Source organism: Ranitomeya variabilis, chromosome 5 (assembly GCF_051348905.1).
Source record: "Ranitomeya variabilis isolate aRanVar5 chromosome 5, aRanVar5.hap1, whole genome shotgun sequence".
NCBI lineage: Eukaryota > Metazoa > Chordata > Amphibia > Anura > Dendrobatidae > Ranitomeya > Ranitomeya variabilis.
In genome coordinates, this window is record NC_135236.1 from 384,142,177 (window position 1) to 384,169,163 (window position 26,987).

Consider the following 26,987-nt stretch of genomic DNA (forward strand, 5'->3'; position numbering starts at 1 on the left):
CACCAGCCAAACGGTTTTCCTGCTTTATACTGATGAGGGGCAAAACCCTGAAACACGAGTCTGCACATGGAGTTTCTGGTTTAACTTTTTATCCCAGGTCATGTGACAAGGCCCTATGGTTGATACTGACTTTAGTGTTGCTATCTACAGTAGGGCTATTTGCCCTATAAAATAGCCCAGCACCATAGTCTTTGACATTAAAGGAGCTGTCAGTACTAAAATTAAAGGTCTACAATCTAAGTGGACAACCGTTTTAATGACAGCGACAATTTTATTGTGATGGAAAGCAATTAATATCGGGGCCATCTCTCGAGTGACATTGTGATGGAACTATAGTCTTGCTTTATGTTAGATACTTCACTAAGAATAACTCAATAGTTCTACTAGGCAACAAATGTGAATTAGACATAACGTCAGTAAGAAGGTAACGTCTAAGAACTTTAATAGCACTTTTAAAAAGGAAACATCACATGTATTCTACAATATTTTAACCATTGCACATTAAAGTAATATTGTACTTCGCATTAAAAATAAACATTTATTATAAAAATATAAAACTTTTAATGTCATACTTTAAATCAACAAATCCAGTTACATCCCACACCGAATAATCTGTACAACATGAAACAATTCCACAGGAACAAGCATTTACTTTTAGTTACTGGGTAAAGTTATTTTACAAATGTGCTGCTCCAGTGTTCACATAACTAATAGTCTAGAATCATGAAATCTATACACCATATATACAAGTAGAAACTGTTCCAATTCTGTTCTGACAGTGAGAAATGATTCTATAGTAACAGGGTGAGTCCTCGTCCAAGAAGGGCACCTTCCTGGCCGCTAGTGGGCAGGCATTGCCCAGCCATTTAATGGAAGGGACATGAAATGTACATCTGAATTCCAGTGTTCAATTACATACTGTATGACAAAGGTAAAAAACATATACTTAACCTTTTATTGTACATATATAGGTTACATCAGTAACGCTCTGAAGAGGTTAGTGTAACTTGTGCAATACACTATTCAATATACAGTAAGTGAGATCACAGCACAACAGGCATTGAAAAGACAATTTATAAGGGTGTTTCGTGAGCAGAAAAAAATGTGAATATCATCTACGCCCAGATATGATCTAAGTTTGATGACAACATGCCCGTCTTCTTTCCATCAAGTATAGCGTTGTTAAGTAGACTTTATGTCAGGGGTGCAGGGTTTCTCCAAGGAGCTGTCATGACAAAGGAGGAGGAGAAGGCAACCATGGGCCGGGAAAAGAGCAGGAGAATCTTTTCTTTCCCAGTCATGTGCGGATTACAGGTTTTTTTTACCTGCAGATTTTCTTCATTTAATGTAACTGTATGGGGAAAATCTGCACATAAAACTAAGCATGCTCTGTGTTAAAAAAATGTGGTTATTTAACAAGAATTCCTGATTGCTGAACCGTTTTAACTCCTTTCCGCCTCTTTTGCTCATTGAAAACTAGAAACTGACTACAGAAATGCTACTAAGACATCATAACACAGTGACTCAGTAACAACTATGTCTTTGACATATAATCTTGGTCCACCATGGCTATTCTAAGCATCGTAGGAAAAATGAATCATCTTCTGGTGTGCCGCAGAAATCACATCCAAATAATATCCTGTTCCACCACCTATTCGGCAGTTATACAATCATTCCTTTTTCTTGGCTTTTCAAGTTTCCAATGCATATAGTGTCGTATTTTTCAGATTTGAGCCGTTATCATTCTCCTTCCTTTACATATGTTTTTATTGTCCACAATTTTCTTCAAATAGTCTAGATATTAATCCACTTATTAACATAGCAGTATCTGCCTAGATAAAAGTGCTGTACAGACAAAAATAAAATACAGTCCTCACAATGACAAGAACAGCCATATAGTATATTGTCCGTCTTTACTTTATGGGCCGTTTTCCTGGTATTCAACTTATGGCAACTGAAAACTAAATAAAAACCATAAAAATGATGTTGCTTATTTTGTACCATCTTCATGACATCAGTCTGTAGTTGTCATTATACATAAAGTTCTGCTTCTAGTGCAAGAAAAAAAAAACAGCGCCAAACACATTGAAGAAGTAGATAGACAAATATTTAGTCTCTAGTTGAAAATCTACATGAAGAGATTGAAGTGTTTGTCTCTTGAAATAGTGAAAATTCACGTAGCAAGGTTAAAATCCATGTTTTCGTCAGCCGGTAATAAAGAAGGGTAGGGAGCAGAACATTTTATGTTGACGTATGTTGTGTTGATAAGCACATAATGCTCCCCAATGAAAGTTGAGAAGATGGAAGAAATTCTTGAGACCAGTTCAGAAAACGTTGGACGTAGTTCTGGTTTTGGGTGCCAACATTTCAACATAACTTCAAACCTGTTTTTGAAAAGAAAATCATATTGTTTAGAGGATCTACAGACATTCTTACGCAGCTATTTTCGGTGTCTGGAAATAACATAGAAGGAACATAAGTTTTAACATTTAATTATGTGATAGACTTGAGTTGTCCTTCCACTAAATTACCCCAGAACATTAAAGAAAGTGTCCAGGAAAAAATCTTGGTTAAATTGTAAACTTGAAAATATATAATAGCTGATATCTCTAACCATGTCATACCACAAGTTCTTATCTTCTTACTACATAGCAGGGCTACCTCAGCAAATGTGTCAAAGATTGCACCTAATTACTATATTTATTTAGACATTTGTGGCTTCAGTTAATAATATGAAGCAGAAGGTGTACTCAATAGAATGTACTAATTAATTACTATCGCTACCATGAAGCCATATCGGTACAACACAAATGCAGTATAGAAATCTGATACAGGGCAGATTTGTATACTTATAGGAAATATGTCACCAGGATCTCTCAAAGGAGATGTCTTGACAAAGGAGCAGAGCAGTCAGTCAAGCAGGAGAAAGCAGCAATGGGCATGGAAAAGAGCAGCAGTGACAGAGGCTTGAAAAGAGCTTCTACAACTGGAAAGAACTTCAGCGTCATTTGCATATCGACTCAAGAGCTGAGTTTTCACAAATGGAGCAACAGACTGTCTAATTAAAGGTATTGCTGGACTTGTCTTTGCAAGAAATACATATGCCTATAAATAGTTTGAGGGGTGAAATCCCGCTGACGGATGCCCTTTAAAATTAACCCAGGGTACTTTAACCAGTTCAGTGAACAACTGTATGTAGCAACATTTGCATAAGTCTACCATAATGAATCATAGATATGGAAAATTAAGTGGGCTTACTAACAAGATAATTTTATTAGTTGGTAGATTGTCTGGGTTAGGCTGTCAATATTCTTATAATAGCCCTGGTTTGACCTATAGAGATAGTCATAAAGTAAGCCTTTTCTGCTCACACAAAGGAGTGCAGCTAGACAAATCTTACATAGACTTGTATCGTTTAAATTACTGTACTTGTTTTTATTTTTTATACCCCTCCTCACATGTAAAGCGCCATGGAATAAATGGAGCTATAATAATAATAATAAATAATAATTTTCATACAGCTTTGACTCCTCATTGTTGCTCACATCTCTACAGTACTTTCTAGTGCCAAATACTAGTGCACTGGAACTCTTTCTATCCCCTGACTCAACGCCTCACTCATCCTTTGGTCAGTTACATCCTTGACAGCTTCCTAGTAACAATCTTTAGCTTGGTTCTTGACTATGGTACTGTTCCTTCAGCCCTCCAGTCACCAGCACAGGCTAGCCAGTACCAAACCGAATTAGAGGATATCCATCTCTAGTGAGTAGAATAACTTTCACTCTTTAACTTTGACCTTCTGATTCTACTTAATTTTAGCCAGATAAGCATTCAAAATGTTATGATTATATTAGAAATATGGTATTTCAATAGTTATAGTCTCTAAATCTTAAAAGAGTTCTTCATGAATGTGATAAAAATGGCCCCTGTCACATATTTCAATCAGTAACCTGTCCTAGTTATGTATCAGTTGCAGCCTAAATCAACTCTGCTTGAGATATGTGTCTCAACCTCAGAGGAGCAGTTTTGTGAACACACATTCCTGTTCTCAACAAGGAGGAAAGAACAACTTGGCTGGCTGAGCACAACAGGTCTTCCTTCTCCAGCTTCAATCCTACGTTGTTCTCAGTCAGTCTTTGTGCCTTACTGTAGAGCTCTCAAGCTGCCTGAGCAAAATTGGTTTATAAATGAGGAAGGAGCAACATGAAGCTGAAGAACGAAAACTCTATTATACTTAGTCAACGGAGGAGTTGTTGTCCTGTTACTGCTTTGTGACAGAGTGAGAACATCAGGTGTGTTAGTTCACAATGATGTTCCTCTGACAGTTGAGATACATGTCTAGAATGGTACTTCTTCCGACTTCAACCCATCGTGACACCTGACTAAGACAGGTTGCAGCTTCAAATATGGGACAACGGCTAATTTTATCACATTCTCTGAGAACCTCTATAAAGAGCTATTACAATTGTTGAATTATTAAAAATATAAATATGACCAAATCACATAATTATCATGGGCATGCTAACATACTGAACATTGTAACATAGTGCATGGTTCATCTGAAACTTACAAAGCATCAGGGCAATATTCTGGCTGTAAAAGTCTTCGTCCTTGTAGCAAATATACAGTTATATCAAAAGAGTTAACATCCGCGTAGGGTGGAGCTCCCCTGGTCATTAACTCCCATAGCAGTATGCCAAATGACCACTACAAAATAATGAAAGACATTAGTATTAGGGATACTTAAATGTTGTGTTGTATTACAGTAAATACCTGAATTTTCACCCATGAAAGCTGATTTTTGGCTTTTGACATAGATATATTTATTACTAATCACTAATTCATTTATACCACTAATCACAACCTTCTATTGCAGGTTTTATACTTATTATAAAAGTTGTATTTCTCGAACATAAGACTCGACAGGATGAATATCTAATAATGTGCTGTCCAGATGTCTAATGGCAATCTGTTTCTGGGTTAAGAGGCAGCATTATGTAATTTATATCATAATTGCAGACTCCCCAATTCTACTAACGCAAACTTGCAATTGTGAAGTATTCATGAGATCATTAAACCACTGAGGGCTTTGTCACCTGGGTAATAACTTTACATGAATATACTTGAGCAAATACACATGAGAGTCATTCGCATGAAACCCTGTCATACAAGGGTAATATAGCGAGCGGCTTTCCAGGAATACACACACACCACGGAGAATATTGCTTTACATGTTATACAGGGGATTCTATGACAGAGCACGGTTTAGTCATGATAAACTGTCATTGCTAGGAAACTTAAATATGAGAAACTTGCATAGTTCTACTAATGTAAAAGGAAAAGCTTCATCTAAAATTCTTTAGAACTTGCAATTGCCAGAAATGTTGTCCATATGTATGGATATGGCAATAGGGGTACAGGAATTGGTAAGGGATCTCAAAATGGATCTGATATAACATAAAGGAACAGTAGCCCTATATAGGAATAGTTCAAAAGCGCACTCTGCTTGGAGCACAGCATACAGATTATATACTGCCTATGTCATGATAGTAATAAGAGTTACATCCTTGAAGAGGGCTGAAGTTATATCTGTGCTGTATTCACTTAAATGGGGTTGAGTGACTTGCTTGACAAGTTGACAATTTTATTGATACAATTTTTGGCTAGATATAACATTGATTTTTTTAAGAGAGGAGTAGTGACCAAAAAAAACCACACTTCTGAGATTTTGATTTCTTTTCTTGTTGCAGTGTTTACCAATCAGATTAATTAATTTTATATTTCAATAGATCAAACTTTTATTAAAGTGATGATGCTCAATATATTCTATTTTTTATTTATTTTCAGTTGGGGAAAAGAGGAGTGATTTGAGCTTTTACATTTTATACTTTTTTTTAGATTTTTACAAACTTTTTTTATTTTACTTTTTAGACCCCTGAAGGAGATTGACCTTTTCATGGACTGATTTCCTATACGATATAGTGCCATACTATAGGACATTTAAATTAAACAACAACGAATGAATTTGATAATTACCACATCTGATTTCGTGGTGAACTTCTGGGTCTGCAGACTTTCCAGGGCCATCCATTTCACTGGCAGTTTGGCTCCAGTTTTGTTGTGAACACTGTAGTATTCCTTATCGTACACATCTCTGGCAAGACCAAAGTCAGCCACCTTGACAGTGAATGTTTCATCAAGCCTACATGAGAAAAATTCAGTGAAGAACTTAATCACTTTCCTGGCTTTGCCCTACTCCAAGTCAATTCCTTCCCTATTCATTGTAGAAATAATAATACATTAAATATTATTGCAGAATTTATTGGACACTACGACTAACTGACCTATTTAGGGGACACAAATTTTCCTTAAAGTCATCCTGGTATTATGAAGAATGAGAAATGGAAGTCCTTTGTATATGTTCCAGGAGGCATCAATTTTGCTATTTCTTATCCTCCATACTACAGTATTAGAGCACGTAAAACACTAACATTAAAAAGTTACTCCCCCCCAAAAGGTTTCTCTATCGATATGATATGGGATAACATGCTGATTACTGGGGATATCACCCTGGGACTGCAATGAACCCAAGATCAGGGCTCTGGCTTTCTCATTGCAGTGAATGGAGCAAGCAAACCTCCACTCTACTCCCCCATATTTTCGGGGTTCCAGAGCCCCGCTCTTGGGACAGATTCCCCAGTTGTCAGAACTCCAGTGAACAGCAAGTTATTACCAATGCTCTCTACCCTACAGATGGAGGATAACTTGTTTTTTTTAAGCTATAACCCTTTAAGGATGTCCCTACCATGAAGGGTAAGCCTCACTCATTTAACTAACTTCACTTTGTCATATACAGCAATAAGCCATAAATTACAAACATCTGCCTAATATTATTAAGTTCTCTCTTTTGCCGAGAAAATAGGTCTCACTTGACAAAGCATGGACTACACAAGACTTCTGAAGATGTCGCCTATGGTATTTGGTACCAAGATGTTAACAGCAGATTCTGTTAGTTGTGAGGCGAGTCATTCTTAAATCCAACTAGCTCATCCTCAGATTGTGATTCCTACAGGCTGAAATCTGAAGACCAAGTTAACATCTTAAACTCTTAGCTGTGTTCCATAAACCACTGCAATCTTTGGTCTGTGGAGACGCATTCTCCTGCTGAAGGCTTGGCCTTCCACTCTCCACAAGGAGAAACATTACCCCTTAGACCCTAGTCCTAGGCTCATAAGAGAAAAGGTCACCTTGTCACTTTCACATGGGCTCACACAATTTGATCAGGCTGTGCAATAAGAATCTCACATTTATAAATTTAGTCATAAACGTAGTAATGCAGGTCAGAACTAATATTACATTCAGTGATCACTTGGCCTGCTCAGAGTGTGGTTGTATATAGAACATGCCTATTGTAGGCACTTTTAGCAGTGGGCACCTGGTCTGCAGATGTGCACCCCAATATACAGTGATCTGTGCAATGCATTGAGTGATCTGTGTTGGGTCTGAACATTTCTGTCACAGCCACTAAGAAAAGAGTTGCCTAGCCACTTAAATAAAAAAGAATGGTGATAAAAGTAATAAAAGAAGTAGTACTCACATTATCAATCCCCTGCTGTTCTGACGGATCTCTGGTCCCCTCCAAGTCTCTGTGCTTTCTGCCCTATCTGGTCGAGCTTGTGACCAACATTCACCGCACAAGCCAATGATGAGCTGCATTTGTCAGGTCTGTCCTGATACAGCAGGAAGAACAGATGCTGGCAGGGTAACCCCTGAGAAGTGTTGGATTGGGGAAAACTGTCACATCCCCACTTTTGCCCATTTTTCCTGCTTTTAACACACTGACTTCAAGAACTGACTGTTCTCTTGCTGCCTAATATATTGTTGTGCCATTGTAGCAAATTAAATCAGTGTTATTAATTTTTCCTATGGGTGGTGTTAATGTTATGGCGGATTGTTACACGTCACTTGTTGGTGCTCCTATGTGTATGGGCTGTATCATTTACAATGCTGGTGGACGTGTGCTGTGACTTTACAAAACAGCACAAAATACAGTAGGATGAGTGCTGAGATGGGAGGTCGGTGTCATCACAGCTTCTGCTTCACCATTTTCACAGTGTGTATTGTATACAATGTGTTTGTTCAGCATTTCACAGATATATTTTCCTGCCTCGGCATTTGGTCAAACGTTACCTGAGTATTCCATAATAGTGCATTTAATCAACTTCAAAAATGACAAAACGATGTGATGGATCTGTTAATGCTAGAATGCATTGACAAAAGTTTTTAGCTGGGACCGTACTTAGAAAATGTTATTAATGCCTAAGATCAGGCAGATGAAAACTGGCCTTTTGTGTGTAAGTTATCTTTTTAGCATCACTATATAAGGCTATGTGCACACTTTGCGGTTTTTGCTGCGGTTTTTGGCCGCTGCGGTTTTTGGCCGCTGCGGATCCGCAGCAGTTTTCCATGTGGTGTACAGTACTATGTTAACCTATGGAAAACAGAAAACGCTGTGCCCATGCTGTGGAAAAAAAAGCGCGGAAACGCTGCGGTTTTCATTCCGCAGCATGTCAATTCTTTGTGCGGAATCCGCAGCGGTTTGGCACCTGCTCCATGTTAAAAACCCGCAGGTGTCTAAAACCGCAGTGGAAACCGCACAAAAAAACGCGATAAATCCGCAGTACTTTTTGCACTGCGGATTTCATCAAATCCACTGCGGAAAAATCCGGAGCAGAATCCGCAAAGTGTGCACATAGCCTAAAGGGTAATGAAAATCGAGAAATGTGACGCAGGAAATCAATTTATAATTTAGCATGAATCAAAGGGAACTTATAAGCATATTAACATTTATCTTCCTGATAAAAGCACACGTGTGGAATGTATCAGATGGGAAATTGATACTGTTCTTTACGGTGATAAAACTAAGAATAACTCTGGAACAGCTTAAAAACAATGATGCTTCACACAGGGTCAGCAGGCTTGAGACATTTGTATATTGGAAACATTTGACACCCATAAGACCCTATTTTTTTGGGGGGTGCTCAAAGAAAATTAAACTATCAGCAAACTATGCTTAGAACTACATTTTTATTTTGATTGCTCTTTCAATAAAAGAAAAGTAAACTACATGTAATATGCTGTGTGACGGATTGTATTGTGTCCATCAGAGTATATCGCATAGACTGTGTCCAGCAGAGTATATCTATTCCTTAGCAGAGTTCATGTCCCCGAATGTAGCCGTGACAAAAAGAATGAATATATCCAATAAAGGGTAAATTGCTTGTGTTTGTCATCATTTTGTGATTGGAAGGGTCCAACCAGGCTCGGACTGGCCCACAGAAGAACTGGAGAATCCTCCGGTGGGCCCATGTGCAGGAATGAGCTCTCCATCTACTTGAGAAGTAGCTGGCACAATACACTCGATTCATTATATACAGACAAAGGCACAATGTTATGAGTTTAACAGTCAACCCAGTTTATTGCTGTAGAAATGTGTGAATGAGGATACAATCATATGCGCATGTAGCTGAAAAGTGGGGCCCTGGTAACTGGTGGGCACCCCAGTCCAACACTGAGTCCAACCTCTGGGAGTCCCATTGATCCTAAGAATAAAGTAGATTCATCTCTGATATAGGTTTGCATTCCTCATCTTACTTTTCCCCTGCAATGACGCTCCCAGCCATCTTGCTTGGCAGGAAATTTTAGCATAGCCTAATTCAAGTAAACTTGAATTGCTGGGTGCTGGAGTGCAAGTAAAACAGTGAATAAAATACCTATTTAATTTACATGCTTTGATAGCGCCATTAGTTTCCACAGCGCTTTACAGACATTATCATCGCTGTCTCCATTAGGCCTTACAATCTAGATTCTCTATCAGTATGTCTTTGGAGTGTGGGAGAAAACAAGAGAACCCAGAAGAAGACCGCACAAACACGGGGAGAACATTCAAACTCCTTGCAGATGTTGTCCATTGTGGGATTCGAACCCAAGACGCCAGGGCTGCAAAGTAACAGTGCTAACTACTGAGCCACTGTGCTTCTCAAAACAGCACTACAGCCCTTATTAATCTCAGGATAGGTGGTGGTTCCAGAGGTTGGACCCCTGATCGTAAAGTGATGACATATCTTAGTAGCAGCATCAAAACAAAGATGCACTATGGTGGCATAATCTGGTGAGAGTTCTTATATACAGTGGGGCAAAAAAGTATTTAGTCATTCAGCAATAGTGCAAGTTCCACCACTTAAAAAGATGAGAGGCGTCTGTAATTTACATCATAGGTAGACCTCAACTATGGGAGACAAAATGAGAAAAAAAAATCCAGAAAATCACATTGTCTGTTTTTTTTAATCATTTTATTTGCATATTATGGTGGAAAATAAGTATTTGGTCAGAAACAAAATTTCATCTCAATACTTTGTAATATATCCTTTGTTGGCAATGACAGAGGTCAAACGTTTTCTGTAAGTCTTCACAAGGTTGCCACACACTGTTGTTGGTATGTGGCCCATTCCTCCATGCAGATCTCCTCTAGAGCAGTGATGTTTTTGGCTTTTCGCTTGGCAACACGGACTTTCAACTCCCTCCCAAGGTTTTCTATAGGGTTGAGATCTGGAGACTGGCTAGGCCACTCCAGGACCTTGAAATGCTTCTTACGAAGCCACTCCTTCGTTGCCCTGGCGGTGTGCTTTGGATCATTGTCATGTTGAAAGACCCAGCCACGTTTCATCTTCAATGCCCTTGCTGATGGAAGGAGGTTTGCACTCAAAATCTCACGATACATGGCCCCATTCATTCTTTCATGTACCCGGATCAGTCGTCCTGGCCCCTTTGCAGAGAAACAGCCCCAAAGCATGATGTTTCCACCACCATGCTTTACAGTAGGTATGGTGTTTGATGGATGCAACTCAGTATTCTTTTTCCTCCAAACACGACAAGTTGTGTTTCTACCAAACAGTTCCAGTTTGGTTTCATCAGACCATAGGACATTCTCCCAAAACTCCTCTGGATCATCCAAATGCTCTCTAGCAAACTTCAGACGGGCCCGGACATGTACTGGCTTAAGCAGTGGGACACGTCTGGCACTGCAGGATCTGAGTCCATGGTGGCGTAGTGTGCTACTTATGGTAGGCCTTGTTACATTGGTCCCAGCTCTCTGCAGTTCATTCACTAGGTCCCCCCGCGTGGTTCTGGGATTTTTGCTCACCGTTCTTGTGATCATGCTGACCCCACGGGGTGGGATTTTGCGTGGAGCCCCAGATCAAGGGAGATTATCAGTGGTCTTGAATGTCTTCCATTTTCTAATTATTGCTCCCACTGTTGATTTCTTCACTCCAAGCTGGTTGGCTATTGCAGATTCAGTCTTCCCAGCCTGGTGCAGGGCTACAATTTTGTTTCTGGTGTCCTTTGACAGCTCTTTGGTCTTCACCATAGAGGAGTTTGGAGTCAGACTGTTTGAGGGTGTGCACAGGTGTCTTTTTATACTGATAACAAGTTGAAACAGGTGCCATTACTACAGGTAATGAGTGGAGGAAAGAGGAGACTCTTAAAGAAGAAGTTACAGGTCTGTGAGAGCCAGAAATCTTGATTGTTTGTTTCTGACCAAATACTTATTTTCCACCATAATATGCAAATAAAATGATAAAAAAAACAGACAATGTGATTTTCTGGATTTTTTTTCTCAGTTTGTCTCCCATAGTTGAGGTCTACCTATGATGTAAATTACAGACGCCTCTCATCTTTTTAAGTGGTGGAACTTGCACTATTGCTGAATGACTAAATACTTTTTTGCCCCACTGTAAATAACTTTCTGCATTTTCTGTAAGCTCAGATAAAGTCTTCTCTTTTTGCTTTCACATAGACATAGTTAGAATAACATTTTAACAAAAAACAAACTCTAAACTTATAAATTAAGTCTGCAACATGTGTGGCCATCAACCAAAAGTGGACATTATTGTGCTGTTATAACAAATGTCTATTTAGTAACAAGTAATCTTCCAGGTCACAGTAAAAGCAATGTAACACTTCTAATGTATTGTTCTGTTCATTATGGATTATGTTACACTGCTGCTGCATAGACTTCTCCTGTTTGCCCTCTGACCTATTCACTTTAGCTTTAATTTACAGCACTATGGCATTAAAATCATTATGTCATAGTAAATTTAAAGACTTTTTAAGTACAATGACCTGCCTTTAATTAAATGTGGATTTTATTGCTACAAGTCGAAATGAGAAATGACTCAGATGTGGCATCAATCATCTGAGAATTACGAATACCGGCGATAAAGGAGGGGCCGTCTGGCATGGTGCAGGAAACATTGCTGTAAGGACAGACTGGCCATGCCATATTAATAAATCTGGAGTAAGCAAAACGTTCTATATCTATCTATCTATCTATCTATCTATCTATCTATCTATCTATCTATCTATCTATCTATCTATCTAGCTATCTATCTATCATTGCAGCCATTTAGTAAATTAAAAAAAGTTCATTTTTTCTCATTAATGTACACTCTGCACCCCATCTTGACTGAAAAAAAACAGAAATGTGGTAATTGTTGCAAATTTCTTAAAGGGAACCTTTCACCCCCCCAGGCGTTTTTAACTAAAAGAGCCACCTTGTGCAGCAGTAATGCTGCATTCTGACAAGGTGGCTCTTTTAGTTCTGGGTGCTGTAGCTGCCGAAATAATCAGTTTTGTAATTTGTCCTAAATACCTTGTCTTCAGTCAAGGAGGCAGGCCTTTCCCCCCCTGCTGCAGACGCCACACAGCCGTCACTCAAATCTTTTTGGCGCCGGGCGCCGCCGCCTCAGCAGCGATGTTTTGAAATCAGCCAGCGCCTGCGCTCTTTTCTTCTGCCTTGGGCAGGCGCAGTGAGCGCTGCCCGTCCTCTGTCCTCGTATGCAGTCTAGCAGAATCCCAGCTGAATCCCAGCCCCGCAGTGTCTTCTGATTTATTCACATTGCGGGGCTGGGATTCACAGGCAGGGCGTCCGCACAGGCGCAGTCAGCTAGATTGCATATGAGGACAGACGGCCAGCGCTCACTGCGCCTGCCCAAGGCAGGAGAAAAGAGCGCAGGCGCCGGCTCATTTCAAAACAGCGGTGAGGAGGCGGCGCCCAGCGCCAAGAAGATTTGAGTGACGGCTGTGTGGCGTCTGCAGCAGGGGGGGAAAGGCCTGCCTCCTTGACTGAAGAAAAGGTATTTAGGACAAATTATAAAACTGATTATTTCAGCAGTTACAGCACCCAGAACTAAAAGAGCCACCTTGTCAGAATGCAGCATTACTGCTGCACAAGGTGGCTCTTTTAGTTAAAAACGCCTGGGGGGGGGGGGGAGACAGGTTCCCTTTAAAAAAGAAAAACTGAAATATCACATGGTCAGAAGTATTTAGACCCTTTGCTCAGTATTGAGTAGAAGCACCCTTTTGAGCTAGTACAGCCCATGAGTCTTCTTGGGAATGATACAAAAAGTTTTTTACACCTGGATTTGGGGATCCTCTGCCATTCTTCCTTGCAGATCCCCTCCAGTTCCGTCAGGTTGGATGGTGAACGTTGGTGGACAGCCATTTTCAGATCTCTCTAGAGATGCTCAATTAGGTTTAGGTCAGGGCTCTGGCTGGGCCAGTCAAGAATGGTCACAGAGTTGTTCTGAAGCCACTCCTTTGTTATTTTAGCTGTGTGGTTAGGGTCATTGTCTTGTTGGAAGGTGAACCTTCGGCCAAGTCTGAGGTCCAAAGCACTCTGGAAGAGGTTTTCATCCAGGATATCTCTGTACTTGGCCAAATCCATGTTTCCCCCAATGACAAACAGTCGTCCTGTCCCTGCAGCTGAAAAACACCCCATAGCATGATGCTGCTGCTACCATGTTTCATTGTTGGGATTGTATTGGGCAGGTGATGACCAGTGTCTGGCTTTCTCCACACATACCGCTTAGAATTATCACCAAAAGGGTCTATCTTCGTCTCATCAGACCAGAGAATCTTATTTCTCATAGTCTGGGAGTTCTTCATGTGTTTTTTAGCAAACTCTATGCAGGCTTCCGTCGGGCCACTCTACCATAAAGGCCCGACTGGTGGAGGCTGCAGTGATAGTTGACTTTGTGGTACTTTCTCCCATCTCCCTACTGCATCACTGGAGCTCAGCCACAGTGATCTTAGGGTTTTTCTTTGCCTCTCTGAACAAGGCTCTTCTCCCACGATTGCTCAGTTTGGCTGGACGGCCAGGACTAGGAAGACTTCTGGTGGTCCCAAACTGCTTCCATTTAACGATTATGGAGTCCACTGTGCTCTTAGGAACCTTGAGTACTGCAGAAATTCTGCTGTAACCTTGGCCAGATATGTGCCTTGCCACAATTCTGTCTCTGAGCTCCTTGGCCAGTTCATTTGACCTCATGATTCTCATTTGGTCTTACATGCACTGTGAGATGTGCGGTCTTATATACAGTAGACAGGTGTGTGCCTTTCCAAATCAGGTCCTATCAGTTTAATTAAACACAGCTGGCCTCCAATGAAGGAGTAGAACCATCTCAAGGAGGATCACAAGGAAATGAACAGCATGTGACTTAAATATGAGTGTCTGAGCAAAGGGTCTGAATACTTATTACCATGTGATATTTCAGTTTTTCTTTATTATTAAATTTGCAAAAATTGCTACATTTCTATTTTTTTTCAGTCAAGATGGGGTGCAGAGTGTACATTAATGTGAAAAAATTTAACTTTTTTTAATTTTCCAAATGGCTGCAATGAAACAAAAAGTGAAAAATTTAAAGGGGTCTGAATACTTTCCGTACCCACTGTGTCTATTATCTATCTATCCCATATCTCTCTATCTATCTATCTATCTATCCCATATCTATCAATTTATCTATCTATATATCCATCCATCCATCTATCCATCTATGTATCTATCCCTGGGACGTGGTCGCAACCACAATATTTATGACGGTCATATTTTACGCTTTCCTTACTGGCAATTCAAGACATAATTCAAAAGGAAGTAAATAGATTTTGCTTTCCTAATGCCAGACGGATAAAACTAGCGTTTAAGATTTCACTATAATTTTTTCAATATCACCATCCAAATTTTGCCTTGAAAGTAATTTGCTTTGTTTGAGTGGAAATCCTATTTTAGGAGGCACTCACATTTCCTGGAAAAACTATTATCCCTTTGGGATAAAAAGTAACACACAGAGCTATGATAGCAGCCTTTGCTATGCCTGCATTAATAGGAACGCATGTCTATTTTGGGCTGGTCTTCTAGACTAAAAAGAAATGAAAAAAAGCTGTGCTCAGAGCAGTGTGGTGCAGACTTAAATATTCACTCAGTCAATAGACTGTTATTTTATAAGAAAAAATATAGCAATTGAGAAGGGGTTATCCGAGTAGTGAACTACCCCTTTAAAGGGGCTGCCCAGCAATTTATATAATATGAAATATTGTTTTGTGGCATACTATCATAACCATGGTGCACCTTAGGTCATAACATGTTCCCTCATTCTCTATTGCCCACGGTCAGGGCCGGTTTTAAACAAAGCGGGGCCCTGGGCAAAAGTTTAAGTGGGGCGCCAAATGCTCACATATTAAACTAGAGAGAGCGACAATATGGAAGTTGTTCTTATTTCCCAGCCTCTTTACACCGGCTAAGGAAGAATGTTGGGGACAGATAGTCCTCGATACAGTATAATGCACGCCCCATGGTCCTTGATAAAGTATAATGCAGCCCCCCTCAGAGTATACTGCAGCCCTCCTCATAGAGTATACTGAAGCCCCCTCATAGAGTATACGGTTGCCCCACACACAGTGTAATTCAGCCGCCCTCTTAGAGTAGAATGCAACCCCCTCAGAGTATAATGCAGCCCTCTCAGAGTGTAGTGCAGCACCCCCACACACTATATTACAGCCTCCACACACACAGTGTAGTGCAGCCCCCACACACATTATAGTGAAGCCCCCTACATACACAGTATAGTGCAGTCCCCCCACACAGTATAATGTATCCCCCCACTTACAGTATAATGCAGCCCCCCACTCACAGTATAATTCAGCCCCCACAGAGTATAATGCAGCCCCAACACACAGTATAATGCAGCCCCCCACTCACAGTATAATTCAGCCCCCACACAGTATAATGCAGCCCAAACACACAGTATAGTGCAGCCCCCACACACAGTATAATGCATCTCCCCACACACAGAATAGTGCAGTACCCCACACACAGTATATTGCAGCCCCCACTAACACAGCAAAATGCAGCCCCACACAGTATAGAGCAGCCCCCCACATACACAGAATAGTGCAGTCCCCCCACAAACAGTATAGTGCAGTCCCCACACACAGTATAATGCAGCCCCCTCACACACAGTGTATTTCATCCCCCACAAACACACATAGTATAATGCAGCCCCCACAAACACAGCATAGTGCAGCCTCCCACACACTATAGTGCAGCCCCCACACACAGTATAGTGCAGCCCCTACACAGTATAATGCAGCCCCCCACAGTATAATGCAGCCCCCACAAACACAGTATAATGCAGCCCCCCACACAGTATAATGCAGCCCCCCACACAAAGTATAATGCAGCCCCCCACACACAGTATAATGCAGCCCCCCCACAGTATAATGCAGCCCCCACACACAGTATAATGCAGCACCCCACACAGTATAATGCAGCACCCCACACACACAGTATAATGCAGCCCCCCACACACAATATAAAGCAGCACCCACAAACACAGTATAGTGCAATCCCCCATACACACACCGTATAGTGCAATCCCCTCACACACAGTATAATGCAGCCCCCCACACACACAGTATAATGCAACACACACACTACTTTCCTCTCCTCCTCGCTCCCCCGCTGCACTGGCTTCTGCAGAGCGTCTCATCAGCTCCACTGCTGGCACACACTGGGTCAGAGGCAGAGGGGAAGTGATGGGAAAGGGAGCGTCATCAGACACGCTCTCCTCTATCACTGCTTTCAACTGTAAAGTTGAATGCATGATGCGGGGGGCGGCGCCAGCTCTTCTTACTCACGGGCCCCATAGCAGCCTCTAACTGGGGGCCCTAGGCAGCTGCCTGGTCTGCCTGCCCCTAACACCAGCCCTGACCACAGTGTGCTTTCTGTAATTGTACTATGTAAGGATGGGAATATGAGAATGAGTAGAGCAGTGGGATTGACAGTGCTGGTTTAATGTCCTGCTCCATATTTCTTGCTTTGAAGACCACTGACAGGGGATAATTTTGCTGCGTGTAATTTCATATGGTAACAGAACAAGATGGACATAGCAACAGTTTAGGAGTTCAATAGGATAAGCCTTCCGCCATCTCTCGACAGGCAAAGACATCTCCATTAGAAACTAGTTATCCAATTTACATGTCCTGATCTCTGCAGACCTAGTGGGTCCCACAATGGACCTATGTAATGGAAAATAGCATATTATAGCTTATTTTGAATAGTGAACTTATTTTTTATACTTACATGCAATTCCTTGCTGCTAGGTCTCTGTGAACAAACTTTTTGCTTGCTAAGTATTCCATTCCCTTAGCAACCTGTAGGCCAAATCCTATGAGATCTTTCACTGTTGGGTTCTAAAATAAAATATTAAATATAATCTTTTAATGTCAGCGAACATGGCATAAACTTAACATCACAAATGTTCAGCTACTTCTGAATGCAAATTTTCAGGTTTGTATGTAATGGTGATGCATTCACTAATTAAATCCAAATATGTTCCTGTTTCTGATACTGTATGCTATTTTCTAATATTATGCTATCATCTAGCATAGTAATAATATGATGACTGTTCTTTACAGAATGAGTGTCAGTCTTCCATGAGGCCCAATTGGCCTCAAAGGGAAACTAGAAGATTTCAATTTTGATTTTGTTTTTTCATATAGATACCGTAGTTATATAGAGAAGAATGAAAACACCAAACATCTTAAAAAAAAATAAGTTTAATATAAAAAGCTGATTTTAGCAATAGGTCATATTCAGATTCTATATTTCTGTTAGTGAAGATTTCTATTTAGCAAGAGCCTCTTCTGACTTTTCCCTAAATAAGTCCACTCTCATCCATGAACTGTGACAAATATTGCAGCTCAATTCTATTGACTTGACATCAGGCTTGAACTGGAACACAGGGGAATAGGCGAATTCCGCGGAGGGCCCTGTGCAGGATTAAGCCATGCTGTTCTATGCAACCTATATGCTTAAAATCTATACTCTCTTCTCTCCCCTTTTTGCCAAAATTTTCAAAACTTCTCAATTTATTTAGTATTCAGTGACCTGCCTCTTATTTTACACTAGATATAGGCCCGATGCTATCGCATCGGGAGTGCGGTGAAATTAACATCTGTGTATGCTTAGTGGTGCTGACAGGAGCAGCGGACATGTCTCACACAGCTTGCGCTTTCCCACATATCTGCTCTATATCATCCTTCTGCATTGTTGTATTGTATGTGTTGGGTCATTTGACCTCTTTCGCCCCTTGTGCACTGTTTCTTCCTTGTGTGCTGTATTTTGGTATCTGGTGCAGTGTTTCTTGAGCGGTGTCTCCCCTGTGTACTGTGTGTCTATTTACCCTATCTGGTCTCTTGCAAGCTGTTGTGACTAGAATTGGAGGTGGTACATTGGTTTGTGCAGTTTGTATGTGTGTGAGTTTGTCTGTTCCCAAAGTGGACTAATATTTCTAGTTATTTTTTTGTTCATTCCAGTTACAATGGCAAATCCAGAAGCAGTGCCTCAGTGGTATGAACTATGTACATACCAGTATTAGACAGTATTTTGGTGTCTCAGATAGTAGACAAAATTAATACACAGTACAGGACTGTGGAGAAGTTTGTGCTGCGTGAGGTAACCAAAAATCGTAAGTAAGCATGTGCAGGTACACAGCGCAGTTATGGCTGTTACTGGGAATAGTGGTGACGTATATCTGTCACTTGCGCAGGCGCAGTTCGTGGCCATAAGGCTATTACTGCGGCTGCACAAGTAAAACATAGACGTCACCGCTATTCCCCACGCAGGCGCAGTAACAGCCGCGTCGTTACCGCACATGCGTGGGTAGAGCGCAGCAGTTTTGGCTGTTACTGCGCATGTGCAGGAACAGCGGACACATGTATGTCACTTGCGCAGGCGTAGTTCATGGCCGCAAGTGACACTGCCGTGGTGCCTTATGGGATTCGGGGACAGCGGCCGAAAGTCCCAACTGGCGATTATATATATATATATATATATATATATATATATATATATATATATATATATATATATATATATATATATATATATAATGCGCATAAATTGTTGGCTTGGAAAATAAAATGTTCTGCAGCAAAATAGTGCCGGCGCTTGTGCAGTAGCATCTATCGGTAAGGGATAGATGCTACTGCGCAGGCGCCGCTGCCGGCACCATTTTGCTGGATGTAATTTTTTTCTTCTAGGCCAACAATTTATATGCATTATGTAAAATATGAGGCAGGTCACTCAAAGATCAGTGACCTGTTATAAGCACTTAAGGATGCATATCTAAGCAGAGCACCACATAAAGCCTCGTACACAGTCCCACCCCAAAGCACGAGAATATCATTAACTGAAAATTGCAAATACAGATTAAACAACAACCAAAAGACAGGATTTAATCAACCAAGGTATCATATTAATCAGTATAACAGTGCCAACTTAACAGTGTCTGTAGTTTGCTTAGCAAAATCCTAATGACAGTTTCGCTTTAACTACCGACACATGGTCCAGCGCTTGTGGCCAGGGACGCTACAATTCACTAATGGCACACTGGGTGAACATTGTGAAGGCCAGGACCAAGTCCCACCCTGACATGGCACATAAGCTACCGACACTGAGAAATAATGGTCCTACTTCTATCAGGGTTTCTTCCACCTCCTGCAGAAGTTTCTACAGCCCCTTGTGCTCCGCCTCATCCTCCATCTCCAGTGTTCTCAGAGCACACATCAGCTGGAAGCTCTGCAACACTTCCTCAGTGAAGTGGTAACAGACTCTGCTGAAGCTAATTTGTCTAGGAGACAAACCGCACACCATGGCACAATTATTGAAAGGAATAACAGACCAGACAAATTTGTGGCATGTGCTCAACTTGGTAGTCCAGCTATTTATGAAAACCTACCCAAGGTACGCTGCACCAGTGGCCATTACCGCAAGTCGGCTATAGATACTGCCGCTCTAACAGTGCTGCAGCGCATGCAAGTGCCAGCTCACCAACTGGTGTGTGACGTCACCACAAACTGAAACTCCACACTGCACAGGCTGTCAAGGCTTTGTGAGCAGCAGAGGCCAGTTGTGGAATACCAACTCTAACACGCCCATCGGTATTCTGGTCAGCCTCCGCACATAACAATTGAGAAGTGGGCATGGATGTCTGACATTTGGCGGTTCTTCAAGACTTTGAGGACTCCACAAAGATGGTGAGTGGCAATGAAGACAGCATCAGTGCAATGATCCCGCTTCTGTGTCTACTTAAACAGTTGCTTCTGATAATTAAACATAAAGCTTTACATGCGAACCAGGTGGAGATTGAAGAAGACATGAGGCAAGGGGATACTTACTACCACAGCCTCATCTCATCTGCTCAGTGTGGACTGTGTAACAATGAGGACGTTAAGGCTGAGGAGGAGGAGGAACAGGAACTAGCCAGCATAACAGATGCTAGTTTCCACACAAGCTTCATCCAGTCTCTCCTACCTGGATGGGCTGAGGAGAGAAATGAGGAGGAAGAGATGGAGGAGGAGGATATGGAGAATAGTCAACGTGGTGGAAACAAGGAAGTGTTACCAGTAGAGACACATATGACAGACTTTATGTACCGCTACCTTTCTCGTGATCCTCGTGTTACATTTATCTTGGCCAAAAAAAAGTACTGGTTGATTATCCTGCTAGACCTAAGCTACAGGGAGAACTTTGCATCTCTTGGTTCTGAGGTGGAGAGGTCTTCTAAAATGGTGCTATACCAGAAGTCCGATGTGGAATATATGTTGAAAAATTTCCCATTAGACAACACTAGCGGCGGGTGGCAAGCTTCCTTGCCCAACCAAAGAGAGGTGAGGGAGACGCATATCAGGTACAGCAAAAACGGGTACACTGTCAAAGGCCTGAGCCAATTTCATGACACCCTCCCAGCACCAGAGCCCTGATGACCACGTATTTTTTGACAAGGAGGGAAACGTTTTTAAAGATGATCAAGCAATACCTGGCCGAGAAAACCAGCGTACTACCTAATTCCTCTATGACCTTCAGCTATTGCGTCTCAAAGCTGGACAATTGGCATGAGCTGATCGGATTTCCCTTTGACTCCCATTATAATCATTACTCGAAACGAGCAACCGAGCATTACAAATTTCTCGGTTCGAATAACAAGCATCAAAGCATTTTAGTGCTCGCTCAGCTCTAGTGATGATTCTTTAAATCAACTCCTTATTATGTACTGTTGCCATATTGTAGGTCCTGACAGATCTCATTCAGCAAGGCTTCAAGAATAATTGGTTTAGACAATGGCTGCAGGGCCGACAAGTTACTGTATGATGCATAGTTTTATAGATGTGCTCATGCATCATGCTTTATTGTTTTGGTACATGTGGCATATAAGGTCATCCAGCATGGTACAACATTGTTAGTACTAGAAAACAACGGTTTGCGCACATAAAGTAAACTAATGCAGTTTATTTCAATTAACGTCATTTTTTCTTATTTAAAGCAACCTTCCAGCCCACCCATAGTAAAACTGATTATGCAATTAATGTATAGTCACTATTCCTAATGCCCTGCTTTGCTGCCGCTGCGTATCTGGGATTAGTACCCCATACTCTTTTTGTTCAAAATAGCCACTGCATAGACATGGGGATCACTGACTCCTCTGACTTTCTCTGCCCCAAGATGGACTCAGAACTGTCATAATAAGCGCTGATCAATCCCACATCAATGGAAAGGCGGGAAAGCTTTCTCTGCCCCTAGTTGGACACAGGACCGTTATCATCAGTTCTGTTCCTTCCCACATTAATGAAAACGTGGAGAAGGTGTGATTCAGATTTACTACAGTACTCTCCATGCCTGTTTTGTGGCCAGTATGAATATGCGCCTACACACTGCATGTACACTCATTTATATTCCAATTCATTACTTTAGGTTTTTGTTTCAGTATTTGTGCTCTGTGCAAATAATGGTGTGGCCTCCCTTTTCCTTGAGCCGGACATTACATTCATATAGTTCCCCATCGCTGGGTGTCCATTAACCGGGTCTCAGTTTTTCTCAGCCCTTATTCACATTACATCACTTGACATATGGTAAGGTTTTAATGCTATAGGTTAGGACCATCCCAAATAGTGTTACCTTGATGTGGTGGGATGACAATTGCATTTTTTAGATCAAAATTATGTTAAGTACCCTATATTATGTTCATGAACTATTGCTGTTTATTTACTGCAGGGTATTTGCTTATTTTGTTTTTATTTTAGGTTTTGTCTGTTTGGTGGGCAGTGTGAAGATGAGCTTACACGCTGCAGGAACACCAACTTATATTCCAGTTCATTCCTTTAGGTTTTTACTCTCCATGCCTTTGCACAAGCCATTTTGGGCACTGACCTCAGATGTAAAAGCAATGGCAGTAAATCAGAGTCGAGTGGAAATGTATAGCTGCAATTACTACATTGGGTGGAGGCTGCTTTGAGTATTCTCATAGTGTGTAGGGAGAGTCGTTAGATTTTTTAGAATCCACTAATTGTCCAGACCTCTTGCTATGTCTGTACATGATAAGTCACCAATGTACTTACATGGGTTTCATTCCGGATAAAGTTCCTTAGATCTCCATGCTTCATGAATGGCAGCACTACCAACGGAGAACCCTCTGTGGGCAGACAAATGCCCAGCAAGGACAAGACATTATGATGACTGAAATCTTTCATGATTATGCCTTCTTTGAGAAACTGTGAAACTTCTTCAATATCTGTAATACCTTAAAGATACAATTTACAACATCTCAGTCTGATGACATACATGAGTAGCTGTGATATGCAAAAAATGGATAGTTTACAGAAAAAATAAGTATATTCACATATGATTTGTTGTATGAATTGTTTCACCTCTGAATTTCTTGTGATGTTGACTTTGATGTTACGCTAGTAGCAATACTGCGGCGCTACAATAAAAAAATGCTGGAGAGGTGCTTTAAAGGGGTTTCTCACCTTTAAACTTTTTTTCACCAATCCATCCTGGCAGTATTAAAAGTAATAAAATCAGCTGGTACTCACCTTCCTGGGTCTAAAGATGTGGCTCCTATGCTGCTTCCAGTGTGCAGCAATGACACCACATCAGCAATGCTGCAATCAATCACTGAGCTCAACAGCTTGTGCCATCTACCACTGAGCGCAGGGATTGACTGCAGTGCTGGTGAATTGACATCACTGCTGCAGCCTGTACACAGACACTAGAGCACTTGATCCAGGAAGGGTGGGTATCATCTGATTTTATTACGGTATTTTTAATACAGCCAGGAAAAATAAGTGAAAAAAAAATGTAAAGCGGGAAACCCCTTTAGTAGTAGATAACTTTATTAACATATGTTGAGCAATCGCAAGATAAGAATTACTGGAAGGAAATAATAAATTATAGTGTAGACAAGGAAAAACTATTGTGAAATCTCCATAGAGTTACTACATTAGAAACACCGTCATACCTTCACAGGTACAAGATGCTTTTCATGTTATGGGTAATCTGGAGGTGTTTAGAAAATTAGCATTTAATGTAGGTGAGAATTTAGTTATGCCATTTCTCCAATGCTGCATATTTATAGTTTTTGGAGTAACAAATTAGAAGGGTTGTCTCATAAAGAAAACCCCTGTCCTTATGCCTTAGTAGGCATTTGGGCATCAGACAGCAGGTGTCCTGTCACAATGAAGGTCTCATGTTGTCCATGGATCTGAGTAGTCAGCCCACAGGGAGAATAGTTCCTGTATGGGTAGACCATAGATGTCCATTGTTTTTAGTGACCAGCATGTAGAACGATTTAATCAGGGCATGGGATCCAGGAGCTGGACCTCTGGTTATCAGCTGTGTTTAGAGAAGTGATTGTCGTCTTGATTGTCTTTTTTCATGCGTGGTCATATTCCAACACTATAGTCCAGTCAAACTGTTTCAATAGCCAAGCACATGTACTAGTAGGGACCTAGAAATATACTGAGTTAACCTACCTAAGATAGGCTCCTGTCCGGTATATTTAAATTATTTAGAGACATAGTCATGTGTGTCTTAAGCTTTATTGGGTGTCAGGACCTCTGCAAATGCGAGTAGAAGACCGAGCGATAGTGCAATGGATTTTGAATTGTACGGTTACTACATCTTTTGGTGCTATTGCATAACACCGGACCTTTAAGTGGCATGCCAGAAGTCTTGGTCTTTAAGTTTTGATGTGGCATTTTCGCGCACTGAAGAACAGACTTCAAAATGAGTTCAACAAGTAAGCCCAATCAAAGACTAGCATAATCAAGGTAACAACTCATGTAATTAGTATATCCAACAGTAATTCACACCATTTCCATAGATATTTAGCTACATACCGGCCATATAATATAGCCTGAGCCAGCAAACATATGTTCTCCGTTACACTTACGGTTTAGAGATTTCACTGCACAGTGCAAATTCTTCCCATCAGTGTCTAAGAGAGTGCCATGATACACACATCCAAAGTGTCCTGAAAGAAACCAACATCTAGTCATTTCGTTACCCAAGTGGCAATCATTAAAGCTTTTTTTTATACTTCCATTTTATATCATACATTTTTTCTGTCAATCGAGCATGCAAATCCGTACCTCTTCCTATTACTTTATTAAAGTGCACTAAGAGGCGGTCCACGCCAATAACCATGTGCTCTATTTCTTTCACAAGGTCAGAACTTAAGGCGCTTAAGTCAATATGGACGTATGTCTGTAACAATGGGCTGGCAATGTCCGAATCTCCACTTGACAATATAGGGGAAAGATCTCTGTGAGGATACTGAGCTGTTCGACATGATCCACTGTGAGATGAATTCGGAAATTGATCTATAATGTGTAAAAAGAATGAGAAACTTTAGAGTGAAAAACATACAGTCTTTGGCCAACACACAGTAAAGGAAAATACTCACAATATACGGTAAACGCTAGCCATGAACATCTATGTGTCGGTAATAAGCATGTAGACATTTTGAAAACCCTCGATTTAAAATCTATTCAATGCTATCATGTGAACTTGGTGAAAGCTGAAGGAATGTCATTGGTCTAATGAGAAAGATTCACTAAATGCCATTCCATTGTAAACTTAATGACTTCTTAACAAAACCCACACAGTTATTAACAATGTCGGACTGGGATGCCAAGGGCGAACCAGTAACATCAGCTCCAGGACTCCACTTTTCAGCCACATGCAAATACGACTTTATCCTTATTCACAAAATGATATAGCAATACATTGGGTTAATTGTTAAATCAATAAGGTGTGGCCTTTGTCTGTATACTGTGAATGAATTGTATTGTGCCAAATAATGCTCATATAAGAGGGTGGCAGCCCACTCCTGCACAGGGGTCCACCGGAGGATGCTCTTGTTCCCCTGTGGGCCAGTCCAAGCCTGGCTATAAATGGGGCCATACCATGGGAGAGATCTTAGATGACCTGGAACATTGGGACAACACAAAATATTTGCTATGGCGAAGGGCAGGTAGCCTCACTTGCATCAACCCATTCACATAATGCGATTTTATCTGGAAGATTTAAGTCTCTTTTTTATATTAGACTACTGTTGTGCTGGATAGCTCCTTTCTGACACCAAATAGATGAAATGTATCATAAAAATTCAACAATCAGATAAAAAAATGCAACACAACAGATCAACATTAGCCATATTGTTGTGACATCTGTAGCACATTTTATGCAGTACCTATCTGCAATCTCGGACTGCAGGACCTATCTGCAATTACCTCATAATGGTAATTTTATTAAATATAAGTGTGAAAGCGATTACAAGTGCTCTTATGAAGAAGGAATTCAGCACGTCAATCCGATAAAATAAGGGAGTTTTCGTCAGAAATGCGTCAGCTTTTAATGTGTTGTATGGATCCACTTATTAGGGGCACTTATGAGCGGTATCGACACTAACTTGCTCAAAATTACCCGTCTGGGGCTGCCCACTTTATTTTCTTAAATAAAAAGGACAGGCCCAGTTTGGTGGAAGGTATTTTTTAAGCCAGTATACTTTACCCTAATCTATGGCAAGATAATGCCAAACATTTGAGGAACATGTGAAATATTATTTGTCGTAAGGAATTCTGGGCATTGTATGAGAATGGCGGTAAAGATAAAGGAGCAAAGAAGGGGGAAAAAACCCTTTTTTACATAACCCATATCCCTGATTTTAGTACAATGGTAGAAAATTATAATGGACATATTATATTTGGGGAGACTGTACGTTAGATGTGAAATTATGTGTGTTCAGCTTTACGATCAAGGTTCAGTAACTATGAAACCAAGGAAATGCCAGAAGGTGATTCATATCCTGCAGTCTTAGGAATGGGAGTTTCTTTAGCAATCTTCATCTTATCAGGAATGCAGAGAAGCAGATAGAAAAGGAAAGAATAAAACATATTATCTGTCATCCCACCATCAGATGGAACTAAACTAGACAATCTAATGAGAAAATCTGAACAAGGACTTTTACTTTGCTGCAAGCGAGAACAGGAAAACCCTCATCTGGTTACAGAGAAATAAGCTGTAATTAATAACTAGAATCCAAACTGTGAAAAATGTAATTGGGTGACTGATATCGCTTGGGTAAAATATGTAAAGGGGAGGGTGTGCTGCAATTCGCTATAGTATCCATAAAACAATATGAATCATGAAGAACAAATATACTGATTCACCAAGGAGTCATGCACTTAAAGCAGAGTTTCTGCCAACGCAGAACATTACAGACGTGTTTCACCTATGTAATGAGTGA

At 40.8% G+C, this 26,987-nt stretch overlaps 1 protein-coding gene across 1 annotated transcript in view; it reads right to left on the bottom strand.

The window, feature by feature from the left end:
* Positions 1 to 425: 425 nt before the first annotated feature.
* The window catches only part of MET (MET proto-oncogene, receptor tyrosine kinase), a 175,887-nt gene continuing 149,325 nt past the window's right edge, over positions 426 to 26,987 (bottom strand). Inside the window, exons 15-21 of the mRNA XM_077265016.1 lie at positions 24,829 to 25,059; positions 24,630 to 24,710; positions 22,795 to 22,976; positions 17,480 to 17,589; positions 6,037 to 6,202; positions 4,571 to 4,707; positions 426 to 2,384 (exon numbers count right to left, since the gene is read on the bottom strand). Coding sequence (XP_077121131.1) covers positions 2,174 to 2,384; positions 4,571 to 4,707; positions 6,037 to 6,202; positions 17,480 to 17,589; positions 22,795 to 22,976; positions 24,630 to 24,710; positions 24,829 to 25,059 — 1,118 coding nt within the window. The 3' untranslated portion in view covers positions 426 to 2,173. The remainder of the gene's footprint in view (positions 2,385 to 4,570; positions 4,708 to 6,036; positions 6,203 to 17,479; positions 17,590 to 22,794; positions 22,977 to 24,629; positions 24,711 to 24,828; positions 25,060 to 26,987) is intronic.